General features: G+C 38.7%; 1 protein-coding gene across 1 annotated transcript; it reads right to left on the bottom strand.

Annotated features, from left to right (window-relative positions):
• Positions 1 to 1,357: 1,357 nt before the first annotated feature.
• Positions 1,358 to 8,363, bottom strand: LOC124141028 (kiSS-1 receptor-like). Its single transcript, XM_046508884.2, has 3 exons — positions 7,591 to 8,363; positions 5,895 to 6,015; positions 1,358 to 2,612 (listed from the first exon to the last, which is right to left on the bottom strand). The coding sequence occupies exons 1-3, from the start codon at positions 7,937 to 7,939 to the stop codon at positions 1,991 to 1,993; spliced, it is 1,092 nt and encodes a 363-aa protein (XP_046364840.2). The 5' UTR covers positions 7,940 to 8,363; the 3' UTR covers positions 1,358 to 1,990.
• Positions 8,364 to 19,450: the final 11,087 nt, after the last annotated feature.

The following is a 19,450-nucleotide window of genomic DNA, read 5'->3' as shown; positions in this document are numbered from 1 at the left end:
ACGAATCTACATGGAGTCGCTATTGCAGTATACCAGAGATGTTGTACGTTTTCTTATTTACTCAACAACTTATAGATTGCCAATCAAACACTCAGAGAAAATGTTGGTACTTAAATTAAAGGCAGGCATGTGGCTTATATAACCCCTCTAAACAAGATATAGTAAAGTAATACCCTAAAGCATTTATCATTGCCTTTGTCAAAGGATCAGCGTGTGTGTAATTGCATTCTCGGCTCCCTGGGGAGTCTATAACCAAAGCTGCCTGTTTTGCACGGGAAAAGGTTTGTTTTCACATCACCATCTCACCCAACCGGGATACAAAGGAACGTTTCCAATGAAACAATCGAAATAAACTTTAGAAACTTGCATTCTTTACCGTTTATTTTACAACTCAAATACATACATCTATATAACAACATTATCATAACATTACCCATCGGTATTCTTAACAGAGTACATAGCATACGAATGTACACGCTTGTCAACTTTTTTTAACGACTACAACGTAATAAAGATGTGCAAGAACTGAAATCTTCAAACAAGGAGGAACTATCAAAGTTCAACAAGAAGATTCTTCTGAAAGTTCGCGTGATCTTGCAGATTTATTTACATCGGTGTTGTTATATTTTCTAATACCCTTGGCAACTGTTGAGTAGCATGCAACACACATTTAACAGGAAGCAATAGTCTGTATTTTCTTCACACATTATAAGGTTTCAATGTTTCAATGTCCACCTACTGCTCGACCTCAAGGGCTAATTGCTTTCTTCTGCCGGAGATACATAGTCACACTGGAACAATAATTCAAAACATGAAAGCACAACATCTGTAACAAATATGTTTCATTATGCTTAATGTCCGTCTGGAAGTATAGAGAATCACAATAAAAAATTTCCGTCCACATTATAAAGGCAAAGCTGTTTGCCCTCCAAAACATTTTTTAAACAAAAGCTGCACCACGAACACTACTTCAGACAAAGATCTGTCTGATGGTCATCACATTTTAATATATGTGCTTATCGAAATGCCATTTTTAAAATGGCACTTCAACGGAAGACAAAAACACAATCGAAAACAATACGACCTTAACAATAGAGACACAAAATGCATTAAACTCTCATGGAGACAAGTATATCATGTTCTAGAGATCATTCCCCAGCTGATTTGGTCTTTAATTTGCAGATATTCGTTATTACGTGAAGTTATATCAAAAATAAATTTTACTTATTACAATATAAGTAAAAAAACTTCAAAGTCCACTTAATTGTTCTCACAACATGTTACCAAATGGTATTCTACATTTCAGTTGTCAAAAGATTCCTTATTTTTAAGTTAAAAATAACATAATTTTCTATTCTTTTGTAATCGACTTCAGTGCCGTCGTCATTCGCCAAATAAATTCACACATAAATTACATCCAAGCAACAACATGTACAAATTATGCAATATTTATTATATGGGTGATGCAACTGCACAAGTTGAAACTGTGGAGCTATATACAGACATGGGATTACTATCAACAAAGGGATACATTGTCATATTATCAAGAAACACATATTCCTGCATTATACCCGACAGCTGAGGGCAATGTTTATATAATATTTACACTATAAAACGAAAATAAGCCCCGAAGTACTTCTTTTATAATAAATATTGCCTGTGCATGAACTGTTGGCATATATTATCTGTAGGAGACATTCGGTTTATCAGCAAGAAGTATTTACGGTGTAATTGGGGGTATATTTAGCTAGTGATTATCATTCTTGGCTGGCGAAATGATATCTGTTCCTAATGGCGTGTGTGAGGCTTTTTAGTCTTATCTCAAAGCACTGGCGAAGAAGTGTAGTTGTGCGAGAAAACTCTATACGCTTATCATTGAAGTTTTGTGTCCAACTCCAACGCAGGGGACATAAATCATAGCCTTAACTAGTCAGTAATCGTATTCACGTCGCGCACGCATGTCTGCCGGCATTTCAACGGCAATAAAGTTTCATAACAGAGTGGTTTTCTGTTCTGGGGATTCACTGCAAACAGACATTAAAGCGTCCTCCGTCTTAAGGTCAGTTTTAGAGCAGCACGACTCTCCAACAACGAGTATGTCGTCTTCTTCCGAGACAGCATGGTTTTGGCCATGTCTTTGAACATACAAATACAATAGGGGGGTGATTAACATGCAGACATAAGAGCAACCGTAAGCCAATACATCTCTATGCTGAAAGGCAATTCTGCCATCTGCAAAGTCTTCGCAGAAATTTATGATGTGCGTAGGAAGCCAACCAATCAACATGGCAGATGAAATCCCAGCCAACACTTTGGCAACATTTAGACGTTGAACGACGTTTTGTCCACGTAACGCCTGCTTTCGAAGGTCTCTCAACACACGAATGTAACAGACAAACTGGACCATTAGCGGCACACAGAAGAGGGCGAGGAACATGACAGTAGTGTCCACGCGGCGGTAGATCAAGGGTTCAAGCTTTCGGGAACAGAACCGACGCTCGTCCACGATGTGCCACAGACTAATCACGTTGTAGAGAAATACACGAGGAACCATGGCAACACATGCCAACATCCACAATGAAACTGTTATCCCCTTAGTGATGCGGTCGTTCCTGCAAATGAAATAAAAGGTTTCTTTAATTATAAATAGTTATTATTGTAGATATAAGACCAATCGAAAATGCGTTGGTGATGACAGCAGATGTTCGTAATATTGTGATATGTGTCTGTTGAAAAATACTCCAGCACCACTTTTTTCATACCTTCACGTATTTGAACATATCTACATATAGCATTGGCCTCACTTTGGTAAACCTACAGGATTCCTCTGATACCTGATGAAAGCTGGTTTATATCACTGTTCATCCAGCTGGTCGGGAAGGACTGTTGCGGAGAAGCAGAGGAAGCAGATAAACGATTGGTCAAATAACTCTTGTCATGGAATAATTACAAAATATGTAAGCCATGACATGATCGATTTCGAATTGTGTATTTCAATATAAATATGTCACTTTGTAAACAAAAAGAAATGTGCTTCGTCAGAAAATAAATACATAATTTACAAAACTGCTACTGTATATATAGCTGGCGTTGCTTAATTATATGCGTGCGTATAACTCACTCTCTCTCACTATATAATATATATAGGCAAAACATTTGTGTTCAGGTTTATCTTACTGTGAATGTTTGGTGGCACACAACTAAAAGTTCCATTTTTAAAAGTATTTTGAGGATTGGAAGAATATTTAGACTTAACTAGCTAAAGATGGACTTGAAGGCTTTATACTATTTTTTTTTTTTTTTGGGGGGGGGGGGGGGGGGGGGTCACAAAATTTCAATGTCATATTCAAATTCTCTCTGGCATGTTTGTTGTTCTTTGTACTGGTTATGTTCAAATTTCTGGCTATTTTCATCTCCCACTTGAGACGCTAGTTTGTTAACTGAGTACATGTATTTTTACACAGTTAGGAAATTGATAAGTCAGGTGACAAGCTTGTAGATAGCGTCAAAATGGAATCTGTTGAAATATGAGCATAAATGTCTGCAGGTGTTCGCAATACTGCAATAGTTTCTGTTGATGTATACATAGAGTTGGAGTGGAGTAACTGAAAGTGCTATGTTATATAGTCAGGTGAAGTCATTTATATTCATATATGAATACTTGTGTAAACTCTTAAAATAAAATAGGAGATATTCGGAAATAACTTAATATTTCCAAAACTGTAGGGGATATTAGTTGTGTGGTGATAATGAACGAATACTGGTACTGAAGTATGACAGTAGATGTTATGACCGCCGACAACAAGGGTAAGATGGGAAACTTCAAAGTTGACGTTTTGGATCAGTATTGCGTAATACCGCCACGATTTTTAAAACAATCATTCACTGCGTATGAGTCGTTCAATGGCTATTTGAGGGAGTCTGTCCCATTCCCCTTGTAACGTGTTCGGCGGCCTATGACGTTGACGCACATGTCTCCCTTTCATGTCCTAGATGTGATCAATTGCGGAAAGGCCGGGGCTCATTACTGGACATGGCCTTCTATGTATGTTGTGCTGCTGGGGATGAGCATTGACGATTCGTGCATGGTGAACACGGGCGGTGTCGTCCTGAAAAGAAAACGTCGACAGAAACGTCTGGCAAACGGGACAACAAAGGGTGCCAGTATGTTTTCCGGATGGTACTAGTCCAGTGACGCTTCCTTGCACAATCTGGAGTGCTCAGTCATTTTGATGCCACCCCACACCACAGCCGATTCACCAAATTTGTCATGAGGTCTCACGTTTCGATTGGTTTGAAGACCACCTCCGTCGTCTAGTGGTAGAGAGCACAAGGTCCGGGGTTCGCGTTATACCAAAAGACGTCGGCTTTAAGGGGTTAAACGAGGTCTGTTTGGCTGGGAGTCGGTATACTGTGTATGAAGGGGCTATTCATGTTAAACTGCGGCATGGTATCACAGTGGGCTATATAAGTGCAATAATCTTGATTCACCTCACACCACATTGGTTTGACGTTCATTTCAACGCCAAAAGGGAATCGGGACTCAACTGAAAACATGACACGTGACCAGTGACGAATACCCTTTTCGACGTTGATACATCATTGACGTCTGCTGTCTGTATGACGATTTGTTAGGTGCGCCGCAACACGTGGCCGTCGAGCATGGAGATGAGCTGCATGTATACACGAATCGTCTGCCGCGTAATTCGTACGCGAGTAGCTCGATGAAAGTTTGCAGCTATTTGATAAGCCGTTTAAGCTCAATTTCCTAGAGCCTGGTTTCGGATCAATCAATCCCGTACTCTTGTCGATGACCTGGAACGCCCTGAACGGAGTCGATCGTCAACATTTTGGGTGTGTTGGTACATGTTCCATGGTCTGCTTATCACAGACTTAGACACATTGAACATATTTGCTCCTGCATGATAGTTTCTGTCAGTTTCCGGCATGCCAGTAGCCATTCGACGCTCCGTTAGTTCATACACAAACAATGCATTTTATCAAGTAAATCACAACTGTACAAAACGCTGAATTGATAAGATTGTCAGAAATAATGGTCCACGGAGATTAATCAACCTTCCTTAAAAGTGTCAAACCAGGAAAGACACCCTACGCACATTCGTGGCGCCACTATGCGAGTCACATGGAAAAGATAGGTTGTGTTTTTGGTGTAATGTTTTACAAACATAAGCGCTCATGCGTGGGATGTTTCGTATCTTCGTTCTAATGCTTAATAGTAACACTAATATTACATATATATGCACACGCACACACACGCACACGCACGCACACACACACACACACACACACACACACACACACACACACACACACACACACACACACACACACACACACGTTCATTTGCATTTAAAATAACTATGGTTTCTAAAGTTGGGAATCTACATTCTGAATGAATGTGATGTTAAATGTATCACAAATGAACACGTTTAATTGTCGTCATGTCGTTTAATCAACCTTAAGGAAAAATACACAATAGCAAGCGTAGAATAAAAATTTGAAACATCATAACTGATATTGTACGTTTGTAATTACAACCATTATCAAGGAAATTTATACTACAATCACCCAAAGTTATAAAATTAGTTGCTGGGAAGTATCACACGTACGTCATCATTTGTTTTGTAGCGTGATAACTAATAATTTAGTCAAGAAATTATATTCATCATTTACGTTGTTTTTTTCTCCATGCAAATATGTTCTACGTAAAATAGGAAATAATTAGGTGAATATCGTGTCTGATATGTGTCGTGTGAAATATGTGTCTAATATATTATTTTATGTAAAATGACCTGTCAAAATTTACTGTTTTCTACATAGAGAAGAAATGACCTTTCACAATGTGTCATAACTCTGTGTGTGACAACGCATACCTCTTTAGTGTTTTATCACCGTGAGCAGTACTGGAGTCCAAGGTGTGATGCAGACAAGCCACTGTGACAGACAAGGTGGCCGCTGCCACGCATACTGTCATGCCATAGTTGATAGATTTACCTGTAAGACAGAAAGCATTGAATAATAACAACGCATTTACAACAAAAGTTATTTTCCCTTCTAATATGCATATATCAACGGAAATAAATATACATGTCGGAAAACAAAGACAGGGCAGAATTAACAACTTTCTATGAAACGACTGATTTATCTTGAGTTTGAGAAGCCGTGTTCGTGAAATTATGTTTTCTGTTTTTCCCGCACGAAGATATATGATAAAGAAAATAATAAGGACCCAGCAATATTTTTCTATGAATCAGTCTACATTATTAACGCTCAAATGCACTAAAGAAGCCACACCAACTCAGATAAAACTCTTGAAAGAGATTTTTCTCGATTGTTAAAACATATATCAAATATAAATACATGTTAAATATGTTTTAGTTTCCGTGTGCGATTTGCAAAAGGTGAAACATGTCCCAGATTTATGATCATAGTTGCAGTCATATTTCGGCGCAGTTTAAAAACTCACTTTAAAGTATGTTAAATGAGATTGCAATTTCAACGAAATTTCAATTGGACTTTGAAATACGAACACTGGTTTTGGATTTCTGAGGTTTGCACATGGCATGAAAACAGAGAGACACTTCTAAAAGCTTATGTTAAAACTTTGATGATTAAAAAATATAAAGATGCCAGATAATGATGCAATTATGTGTAATTATGTTTTAACACGAAAGAAATATTAAACCATGAAAAGTATTTAACCCCCCCAGAATGTACAGATAATTAGTTTTCGCTTGGTTTTATTGAATATTTCTTAGACCATAGACGGTTTGAAAGGTAATCTTCATAAATCAAGATTTTTCAGGTTCTTGCAGATATATCATGGCGTTATAAACATAGCAGTCTCGCAACATAAACTCATTATTACATACAACTACAATACATTATTTATTACTCATGTCTTAAACAGTTTAATGCATCAAATGTGTATTTCAAAGTATGCGGAATCTCGCTGCGATACAAATAAAAGCGACAAAATCCTTTCCATTTTCATAAATAAGAGTCGATTGTACGATTTCGACTATTTCGTGAGCATGTGTTAATGAATCACTGTCAAATAATGATGATTATAACATTAGCATCATAAACATGTGACACCGTTGCATCATCTTCGTGCGGCATGGCCTGAAAGGGCCATCTTCTGTACCGTCATTTTAAAAGAACACTTTTATCCTTATTGTGATACACATTTTTCGTCTTGGTATTTAGATGACATCGTTTGAATGAATTAAGCACTATTTTCTACTGATCTGAAATTAACTGCCGTTGTTGGAGACTGATTTTAATAAAAGTATAGATTGCCTGTAATGCTATCATAATTGATATCAGCTCAGCGGCACTTATGTAATCACTTTCCATAACCGATAATCATTGTTAAGTAAATTCATTATTTTGTTAAAGGGAAAATAATATGTATACACTAAGAAAATTAAAATTAGTTTTATTTCTCCAGATGCGAGTGTGAAAAGAAATATGAGTGAGAACAAAAGTTAAAGTGCTTACAGTTTTTTTCACTACATTCTTGAAATGATATATACATGCATTTGATAATAGTGTTAGGACACTTACATGCAAAGCCTCCGAATACCCAATCCGTTATTCCATATGCAATAGCAATGAATGGGACAAAAACAGATAAAAATACGATGTTTCCTATGAAGTGGCTAGCCAAATATGTGTCACTTGCACTTGAAAGATTCCTTCTTCTATAGATAGAAGTCAAAGCAGCGGAATTTGTAATGACTCCTCCAGTGACTATAAGAAAGTACAGTACGGGAACAATGATGGTTTCAGGTGAAAGGTCAACAGGAGGCACATCACCATCGTCATCAAAATAATAACCATCCACATCTGTCAAATTTTCAATGGAAATATTTGGAAGAAGAAAGATCCCACTGTAATCAAGGAAGGTCTCCATGCTCCCAGTGTACCACTTTGTCAAAAATTGCACACTATTTCAGCATTGTAAAAGTTCAACCAAATATCCAGAAAAACGTCCACATGATCTTCAAGTGTCTTTCACTACTGTGAACATGTTGTCAGTCCACATCACCTTGCCCTTGGATACGTATGATGTAAGGAACAATAAGGAATGCCTGTCCGGATTTTTTGGCTGTTCTCTTAGCAGCGATTGGTCCGTCACATGAATGAGAAGGATTATATACCCCCTCATTAACTTGAATACCTACAACATCCAATGAATTCAGGTCTCAGTGTTTATTTACAACCGAAAGGAATGTGCTTCCGACATAAGATCCAGTAAACACACACACAGATGTGACTCCCCCTTGCCTTCTGTCGGAGATTCACCTATGAACCGTGGTGCCAATGAGCTAAGGTCACTGCCCGATTCGGGTGACCCGAAATTCCTCTGCGTGCCATGTAAACCTGTTCTCGCCTGGGCTATGTAACATTTCTCCTATAACTGCTGTCTCTGACATACGTCGCGTATTGTGCAATTTAAAGTTGTACTTAATAAGACAAACTTTAAACATTAATATGCAATGTCGTCAGAAGATGAATTTATAGGGACATGAAGCCTAGATAAGATCTTCTCATCTTCCATGGAGAAACTTAAATGCGTGTTATTTATTACATACGTTTATCCACTCTTCATCTAGATTAGATAAATATAGTAGCAAGCAACTGATGATAAAAATACGTAAAAGTGTCTCACTTCTAAACCTAAGTCATTAATCTTCCAGGTTTTTCTTTTACTAAAGGTAAATGATAAACACCTGCAATGCAACTAAGATATAACTTAACAATAATTGCATCTTACACAAAACAAACGGTGTTAAAAGGCAAAAACAAATTTTAAGACACATATGATAAGTGGAAACAATGTTTAAACCTTTTAAAATAAATGTACAGTAAGTGTATAAATCGACGCAATTTGTCTATTAACCTCATGTATAGATTTATCTGTTCCTAAATGTGCTTAATGGAACAATAGTTTTGATCAATTTACAATATTAACATCAAGAGGTCAGATTTACTACTAAAGCCTGGTGCATGAAATAGGACTGGCGATGTCCATGATGTATTCTACGCCCGCGGTCGTTTTTAACGCAGTGATCCGCAAAAACATTACCAGTCCAGCGAGATTACTAGGAACACAGATTGTATTAAAGAGTGCGATACACGGTTGAAAACGTAACTCGGAATGTTAAGTGTCTATACAAGTAGGAATGTAACACGCATTAAATGCTCAAGTGAAGTATGTTCTCAATATAACTAAGTAGATGTGACACCCTTGCAAGCTCCGATGACACTTTAGGAGAGCAATAACGATTATCTTAGCTGTGCTTCGTAGAGAAGACCGGCAGAGGGGGTTTATACCTATTTAGAAGGCTAAACATACATCTATAAGGAATGCTTGCAACTACAGGAATGCTTAACAACAAACTGTTTGACAATACCAACTCGTATCAGATGACAAGAAAGTGTAAATATCGTTTATCTGGTATTTGTTTTTGCTGTGATGATACAGTAGAATGTTAATGTTTGAGATGAAAAAGCATTCTTCTTAAATTTGTGTTCGCGTTTCCGAACAAAAACAGTGATAAATCGCAAAGAACAATGGGGAACGAAGCGTGGTTTATTTCACTATAACATATTGTTTTATCATGAAGTCCTTTCTGGAGATTCGAACATGCGCTGGCAACTTTATGAAGTCGTAAATTTGGACGACGTTATTTTTGAGAGGATAGTGTCTAATGAGTAGTAGCTAATAGATGTAGCTGGGCAGCGCAGATGAACGCAATGGCCGAACGATCGCACCCATATGTGGGAGAGATGTGACAATCGGTATGAGGAGAAAAGGTACAGATAATCGACGTGTAGCTTGTGAGAATATGCGGGAAAGACTATATTTAACACATGCACACACCTCTGTTCATAAATTGGACTTTTCCGACATTGCCGCGGTCAGATTCTATTGAAGGTGTCATCATTATTTATATACGGGTAAATATTGTTTAAGCGTGTACTTTTTACAACATACTTAAAGAGGCCGTACGTTATGTTGATATCTCATATAAGAAATAAACGACTCGCGCCCCTCATGGTTTATTCTCCCTGCAGTGTTTTATTGTAAGATAAACAACTCCAACTCGTCGTTCATGTCTTAAATGGAAGTATGATATGACTGTTTGATAACTGATTCGTTATTACCACATGTATGTATGCTGCTGATGTTTGATACATGATACGTTATCTGCATATGTAAGTACGATACGGACGTTTGATTTTTTATACCTCATCTGCATATGTAAGAATGGCGTACGTAGATCTTTGATGCTTGATACGTTATCTGCACATGTAAGTATGATGTGGAAATTTGATGCTTGATGCATTATCTGCATATGAAAGTGTGATACAGACGTTGGATGTTTTATACCTCATCTACATGTGTAAGTATAGCGTACATGGATCTTTGATGCTTGATACGTTACCTGCATATGTAAGTATGAAGTGGACGTTTGATGCTTGATACCTCATCTGCATATTTAAGGATGACGTACATATACCTTTGATGATTGATACGTTATCTGCATATGGCAGTATGATGTGGAAGTTTGATGTTTGATGCATTATCTGCATATGTATGATGTTTTATATCTTTATATGTAAATGTGACAGAATAAGTTTTCTGCATTTGTAAGTATGATATTGATGTTTGCTTTCAACTACATTATAACCATGTGTCTTTGAATCATGACTAAAACATGTAACCGCAACAGGTTCATTGACAACTTCCGAAATCTCTCCCGTCACGTTTATCGTGTCGCCCATTGTGACATCTTGTACTTGATGTAAATGTATTACGACGCGCTGTCATTGTGAGTAACTTACTGAGGTAGTTATTTAAAGACCTTTCTCATCAAATGGTGATATTATAGGAATACATGCGTTGTGTCAGATGTTTCTGAAGAACAGGTTGTGCGTAGATACGCTCATGTCGCCTCGCTTTTTGAGGAACTATTTTATTCCGCGATACAGCTGGTTGGTGTATGGTTGTCAGTGTAAACATAAAGTCACACGTACAAAATAAAATTGTGTATAGGTTTAGGCCTACATTCTTTGAGGTGCGAAATTGTGACAAATATTTTTGAGAATTGACTTTCACTTTGTGTGAGCTCATTAGTGTATGAACGCCCTAACCCTATGAAGGTTCATAGTCCAATGAACTCACACAAAGTGAAAGTCTATTCCTAAATAAAACACTGCAAAGAGTATATACCACGCTGCCTATAGGTCATGTGACCAACACTTTGACCAGTTCTGTAGCACATGTACATCAAACCCTGTTTTACCTCCACAAAGGGGAACTGATCCGTGGATGAAAAGTGTGGCAAAAATATTGATTTCATACCTAACAAAGTTTGTGAAAGCAGGGGTTAATAAGGGCACGGAATTAGACACTGGACGTTTGAAAAAAAGAGATTTTATAATAGTAAACATTTATATTTACCATGTTTGGCTAATAAACTGTTGGGAATAACAAGATATAAAATCATTATTTTCACTTCATATGTAAGCTGAGAATGAATGTTATACTCGACAATGTGAGTGAGAGAGCTGTCGGCTTTTCAGCTCAATTTTTGAAGAAAGCCCGAAGTGATGTAGGTCATGACGCCAAACCTATGAGCACGGAGATGTCGCTGACAAACCTAAATAATTAATCAGGGCGAATCTGATATTCGAACCTGGGATCATAGGTTTCTGGTGCGCCTAAGGGACGCAATTCTGCACCGCGAATTTCGACGCAGTAGACAAGTGTGCCACCCGTCCCCTTCGTGACTATGTACTCTGAAGACTGAAGACAGATTCATAAAAAATGTATATATGATACCTTGTCTGTTTATGAACGTATTGTATAGTTATATGGTGGTTATACCACAATATTCGTCAAGTAATGTCATCTGGGTTGCATGGCAAAACAATCTTCATTAAACGCCTCTCCTAAATGGCGCTTTGAACAGTTTTTCATTTTCAGAAAATCCTATTTGCATACGGCAAATCTGGGATTCGAATAGGCTGTTCCCAGCATCCAGGGGAAGCAACACTGCATTTTGACTAGTGGTGCCTCAGGCTAGACTGTGACCTGCGTCCTAAGATTGATAATTTTAAATGTAAGTGTATGATTACGTTGATATTTTGAATTGTTAAGAAATAAATCCTTATAGTGTAGGCTGTGGCGTAGCCTAGTGGTTATTGTTCGTCAACCGGGTTCGATTACCCACATAGGGAAAATGTTTATAAAACATACCAACTGTTTGTTGTACTTAACAACACTATCGTCATGCCATATTTGCTAGAATATGAGAATTAATACGCGTGTATACTCTGTCCACAACATAGTTACAGTAAAACAGTTTGAATAGAGGAGGCTGGAAGCACAATTAGGTGTTGCTATGACGTCCTTTAATGTTTTTGACTTGGGTTTTAACACTGAAAAAGATTGTGTGATCTTCAGATCCCGAATCTACTGAGCGTTCGCAAAGAGTGTTCACGATTTCTCTTGACATTTGTAGTATCTCGCGTAGGGCTGAGTGCACACATGTCTCACATGTCTGGTAATTAACACAACGAAGTTGTTTCTGACCTGTCTCGCCGATGAAGATACATATCTGTTCTTTAATGCTTGTCGTGTCGTTACATTTCCACGAAGAAACATTCAGATACTAGATACCTACTTAATACTCAAATAAAAATAAAATCAATTTTTTCATTGTACATGGATTTGTAATCTCTGATAAACGAAATTATTTATAGAGGAGGTATGTGAGTCATATGACTTGAATACACCCAAGTGTCATACATTTAGTCCCTTACTCACAATCAATCCTTGTAACAAAGATCATTCAGAACAAGTATCTCTTTTATGTGAAACCTTAGGCAAAATTACGTTTTCCAGTTTTTTCTGAAACAAAAATGCAACCCTTTTTATATGTCAGGTTGGTGAGACCCTTACTTTACTCTTCACTATAGAATTCACGTTAACGCCGTGAAATGGACAGAGTTGCGATCGATTTTTGATATACTTAGCCAATGTATTTTCGACATACGTTTCTCACGTGTTGGATAAAAGCTTTGAAGTTTTTTGAAGGACCAAGGAAGTTCCCCGTGTACTAAAACCCATACTTTGACCTTGAAATCCCTCGACATAAGTGCATTTAGATTCACATTGACTTAACTGATTAGCATATCGTGATCAGCCCAAACCATCCTGTCTGGGAAAGTTGCATAATCTGACGTCATTTGAAAATTACAATGTTTTGGGTCGATTGGGATGGGTACTTTGTTCCTTGTGTGCATGATAAATGTCATTACTTTTTCTAAATGGCACATCTGTCATACATATAAAATGTGAATTTAAATTGGATTTCATTTTATTATATGGAAAAGTTGATGAAGAAAACGTGCACAAATGGGCGTCAAATGACCTTAAATGCGTTACTTTAAGCCGGATCTTCATTGTCATTTTAACTGCATCAGGATATTTACCTAAAAACACATGTGCGAATCATAGAATAATATGAGGGTAAATACGTCAAAACATCCTTCCCTTTCTTCTCAAAGTCATTGAGTAAGTATGGCGTTTATAGCAATGATCCAGCAATATCATGGCAGGAGACACCAGAAATAAGCTTCACACATTGTACACATGCGGGGAATCGAACCCGGGCCTTTGGACCGACGTGCGAACGCTTTAACCACCTGACTACTCCCCCTTCCCCCTCAAGAAGTTTAGCTCAAGTAATCTGTGTGTATTTCACGCAAATATCCCTTTCAGAGTCGCACAATGACGTGCCTCTTTAAAATCCCTCTTAAAAACTCGTCTGTGAGCGTGGAATTATTTTTATTTCCCAAAGGATATCATTCTCTGACATTTTAAGAAAACATTAATGTTAATAAGGTATCGGAGAGGCTTGTCTTGCGATAAAAGGATCCAGTGATATTAAGCTACTTTTCCCCCCAAAGTTTTCGAAGTGTCAGTCACTGTGGCAACCAGTGATCGGTAGATGTCATATCCATGGAATATGAAGCTGATAAAACTGACAATTGAAAACTCAACGCTTAACACTGCTATTAATAGAAGTTGAACATAAACCGTCAACGTCAGATAATAATCAGTCTCGATTGTCCGCAGAAACAGGTTCCATTGGGCTAAAAAAGCAAAATAGAGTGAAAACTATATAAATGGATGACTGAATATCTTGATAAAACAAATGTTTCGTATAAATGAGTTTTATATGTCATATTGTAAACTTAAATTGACGAAATAAATCGATTCAATACTAAATGTTCCCATAAGTTGACATTAAGGCCATGAACATTCTGGGTTGTTGTGAAGCAACTACGAATGAATACTTTAAAACTTTAGAAAAAAACCATGTCATACGTGCCTGTAATTCGTGACTTTATTACAGTTTTGCTGCTGTTGAAGATTCATCCACATCGTCAGTTGGGTTGTGGTTAAATGTTGGTTGAATGTTAGTCGAATGTTAGATAATGTTAGATGAATTGCATATTGTCATATCTGAGCTTAACTATGATGCATTGCATTGAAGGATGTTTTTGCTAATTCTTGTCCCACTTTAATACCCCCTATCTCTCTCCTCTCTCTCTCTCTCTCTCTCTCTCTCTCTCTCTCTCTCTCTCTCTCTCTCTCGCTCTCTCTCTCTCTCACAAACACACACACGTACCCACACCAACCAACCAACCAACCAACCAACCAACGATCCTGTAATGCTTGGATCCCTTTGGTGTTGAAGGTTCTTTCTCATAGTGTAAAAAGTCCCCCACAACAGAAATGACGCGATCACTATTTGCATAATGCTTGTCAGAAGGTTTTTTATCTTTAGGTTTGGGAAGAGGTCGAAATCTGACGGTGCCAAATCTGGTGAATACGGAGGAGGTTTAATGGGTTCAAAGCCGCAGCCATTCATTCCAGCAATAGTTTAACACGACGTTTAGTCTTGACATTCTCACGCAGTGCCTAACTCATCCATGGTAACAAATCGCTCAACAAAATCACCTGGGTATCCTTCAAAACGACGTCGATTCTCACGAGAGATGATGAACCTGGAGCATGTCTGATCAGGAGTTAGAAACCTTGGAAGACAGCGTGCTGAAACCTTTGCCATGCCCAGTTTATTCTTCAGAATGATCTCAACTCTCTCATGAGAGATGCCTGCGGTATTGACTATGTGACGTGTGGTGAGACGTCGATTATCCACATATTAGCATGTATTTTATCAACATTTAACTTTGCAGTTGAAGGGCATCTTGTTCTTGGATCATCCCCGAGGCTCCCTTCCCCTCTTGAACTCCGCTGCACACCTCGTTCCCTAAAGTTTGCACCATGTCCGCCTGTCTGTCTGTTTGAGTTATTTTCAGTTAGAGATACATGATAACCGTTACTATCCCGTAATGAAATTTAGTCGTCTCTTAACACGGACATTGTTTACTGGGAAACCTATGCATATGTGAAAGGTGTACAAAATAGGCACTCGTCTTCAATTTCATTACGATCGCGCCGTTTTTAAACTTGTTCCTGTCCCTGGGTGATTCAACGTTCCCAAACAAAAACAAATGTGTAAGCTTTGCATGTGTTTCTAACGTGGGCCATCGGAAGGGCAGAATATGTCAACCTTTTAGCGAACGCCTGGCAGCACCATGATATAGTCGGAATCGTACAATTCTTTATGATTATGGAAAGGGTTTTGTTGCTCTTATTTTATACTCAGTGTTGAATGAAATATATTTATGTAGTGTAAAATATAATGATTTTATGATTCGTTATTTTTATTAACCGAGTGTTATACACATGTTACAAAGAGTTTGGAAATTAGTTTCCGGGATCCCATCACATGTGCACATTAGAAAAAAATACAGAAATATTCATGCATGAGTAATGTACTCAGCCACCTTTCCAAATTCAGGACACCTACTAACGGTAATTAAGATTGTCATAAATGACATGATCACTTGTAAGTTGACATTGCCGAAACACGAATGTCCTACACACACCTGACGTTTCCTTGTTGTGTGACAAATGTAGTACTTTGAGGGCATGCAGGAATCAAGAGTTCAAGAAGTGCCACAACTTCTCAAATTGAGACACTAATTTCATTTTGCCATGCTCTTGACCTATCTATTCGAAGGGTTTGAGATTCATTTTGACTAGATCCACAAATATCTCTTAATTCAATCATTGTACCTAATACGTATTGTACCATGCGTAAAACATGATTTTGTTCTCTATCCATCTTCTTTTTCTCTTTAACATCATCATCATCATCTCTATCTGCCTCTTTCTCTCTCTATGTGTCACTGTATCTGTCTGTCTGTCTGTCTCTCTCTCTCTCTCTCTCTCTCTCTCTCTCTCTCTCTCTCTCTCTCTCTCTCTCTCAGGATATGTTACAACCTGCTTAGTCCGGACCCTGCTAGTCCGGAAACCACCAGGAATCCCTACGATTGGATTTACACTACGAAGCTGGGATCAATAGAATCCGGATTGACAGAGGGTGACTGTAACAGTATGCGCTGAAAAATTGTTTTATTACATTCCGAACTGCTTGAATCCTGAATGGTTACCTACAGCGTGTAAATTGCATGGCGACCTCGTGCTTCTCTCTCGAACAGCTTCTTATCACACCGGGGCGGGGCGGTATCGTTGGGTGTAATGTGGCTAAACTAGAAATAAAAGAGGCAACTAGTTAAACCGTCTCATTAATTTTCCTTCTATGTAGGGCAATATTCCAACAGCCCCAGTCTTTGGTGTCTACACTTCACAACGTTTGAGGTACAATCTTCCCAATATGATTTCAAAGGGCTTAATAACGACTCTTGCTCAAAAGTTGTTTGATCAAGTTTACTTCATTCAAGGTCTTAGTTAATCATTCATTTTTTTCTTATGGTAGATATGTGGAGGACATTTCCAAATATGAAACATCAGTGACAAAATCGATGTCCTATGCAATTCCCTATTTTGACTTGTTCCCATGTTTCCTCAGGTGAACACATTTCTTGCCCTTTTCATTGTGTTTGTGACTGGTGTGACGCTCATCTGTTCGCCAGGGACCATCACTATGTTATAGTTATTAAAATCACATGTTGAGATTTCATATGATTATTGAACGGTTCAACGCATGTTTTTGCCGCGATACCGTGGCGTGGAAACCCCTGACTAATCGTGATTATTAAGATGGAAATTACATATGCGTGACTCTAGAGAAAGAATGTGAAGACAGTAGTCGCCGCTTATCATTTGAGAATAGACATACCCGTATATATCAATAAATATAATAACCCATGTTTTAAGTGTATCCTGTCTTGTTAGCAAAAGGGTAATATACTCAGAATAGTGTTACATAACGTCATATGACATTCTGTTGCAGACTCACTCATGCCTATGCTTAGATAACGTCCGTGCACCTTTAGCTGATGATAGTTATGAACTCTGCATACAATTCATATTTCCACATTCTCGAAGATGATTTTGTGTGTCATTCTTTGCGCATTTACAGATATTAAGATAGAAAAGCTGCAAGTGCTTCAAGTGAAACTTCCACGTATTGGATTATGGATTATCCAGTTTGACATTCATTGAGGTTCATTTTGGTGGTCTATCATTTGGCTATACAGAAAACAAAAGCACTGTTTCGAAATTCATCATGGCGTCAGAGCACTTAGCATTCGGACACTTTTACATCTGGTCTTATAATAGGTACCGGATTCAGATAACACACGCTTATTTGTTAGAAAGTCTAATGGTTTTTAGCTTTTTAAAGAAAGTTATCTGAAGTTCCAATGTGGATCATATCACTACAGGTTTCTGAACCGCAAAAGAAACGTCACCCCAAGTAACATTGCATGAAAAGTTGTCAGTTAAATATCTGGTTTATTTTTGTCAATGTTTCTAAAATTTAACATTATCTTGTCCGGAAAAATTAAATTTGATGATTAAAAAACAAAGCAGATGACAATAAAACCGATCGCCCAAGCGCATCACGGCAACGGCCATGGTAACCCGATGCACGTAAGTTCCGTGCAAATTGAAATGCACATGCGTTCCCCCATTTCTTGCCCTATAAAAATCCACCCAGATCGGATAACATTCATTCGTTATTGAATTGCTACCACATGCCAAGATTGACAAGAAATCAGCGACACCAAGCCCTTGGACGATTGCAAGCTGTACAGCCGCCCGACAAGTAGCCAATGCATTTCAAGTCCACGTAAAGACCATATACAGGCTCCAGCAACGGTACCAGACAACCAACACTACAGATGACCGACCACACAGTGGAAGAACAAGGGTCATCACATGACGTCAGGATCGTCAGATTGTGCGACAGTATCTTCAAGATCTCTTTGTTACTGCTGCAGAAACTGCTCGACAGACCATGGAGACACACCAGCGACACATTAGTGCGGACACCGTGCGTCGACGATTGACGAGCAGACACCTCCACTGTCACATACCACACCGAGGACCCATTCTGACACCACTTCATCGCCGGGACCGTCTTCAGTGGGCAACACAGCACCACCAGTAGTGGAGAAGGGTCCTCTTCTCAGACGAGAGCCGTTACTGTATCTCAACAGCAGATGGCAGAGAGATAGAGGGAGAGAGAGAGAGAGAGAGAGAGAGAGAGAGAGAGAGAGAGAGAGAGAGAGAGAGAGAGAGAGAGTCTGGCGACACCTTGGGGAACGTCATTCGGATGCTTGTGTTGTTGAAAGAGACTCGTGGGGTGGTCCGAGCATCATGGTGTGGGGTGGAATTGGTCTTGCACAGAGAGTTGGCCCTGTAGTCTTCCAGAACATCGGTCCAGGGAGAGGCAATGGTGTCACAGCAGCTCGGTACATGGATCAAGTCTTGAGACCACACGCCATACCTCATTTGCCACGTCGCCGCAACCACGAGTTTCAGCATGATAACGCCCGTGCCCACACAGCGAGAGCAACAAGAGACTACCTACAGCAGAATGGCATCAGAACCATGATGTGGCCTTCCCTCAGTTCCGATTTAAATCCCACGAGATTCAAAGACGGCTGAATGGCGTCCGACCAAGGCCGACAACTGCAGCTGAACTACGTCAGGCGTTCCTCAGAGTGTGGGCTCAAGTGCCTATGACCTTCATCAACCGCCTCATCCATTCCATGTATCGACGTTGCACGGCAGTCATCAATGCACATGGCGGACACACGAGATACTGACTTGTGATGCCATTTTCTCAGAGACTAGTGTTGTGTTGCACTTTAAGAACATTTGACACTTTAATTGCCACCTTGATGATCTTTTTAATATGTCTGAAAGTATGTTTTCAGTGTTATGACAAATAAGGTTTCTCATATATCTATCCATGTTGACGTTTCTTTTGCGGTTCAGTGTAGTATTTGAATCAAAATTCCG

This window comes from Haliotis rufescens, unplaced genomic scaffold (genome assembly GCF_023055435.1).
Source record: "Haliotis rufescens isolate VD_foot unplaced genomic scaffold, xgHalRufe1.0.p SCAF_6, whole genome shotgun sequence".
Lineage (NCBI taxonomy): Eukaryota > Metazoa > Mollusca > Gastropoda > Lepetellida > Haliotidae > Haliotis > Haliotis rufescens.
This window is presented reverse-complemented; position numbering and strand designations above follow the sequence as displayed.

Bases quoted from the DNA above. Each gene is read 5' to 3' on its own strand.
- LOC124141028 (XM_046508884.2), bottom strand. From the start codon at position 7,939: ATGGAGACCTTCCTTGATTACAGTGGGATCTTTCTTCTTCCAAATATT. The intron at 6,016-7,590 runs GTAAGTGTCCTA...TCTGTCTTACAG, and splicing joins GGTATTCGGAGGCTTTGCAT to GTAAATCTATCAACTATGGC. The intron at 2,613-5,894 runs GTATGCGTTGTC...TTTCATTTGCAG, and splicing joins GGTGATAAAACACTAAAGAG to GAACGACCGCATCACTAAGG.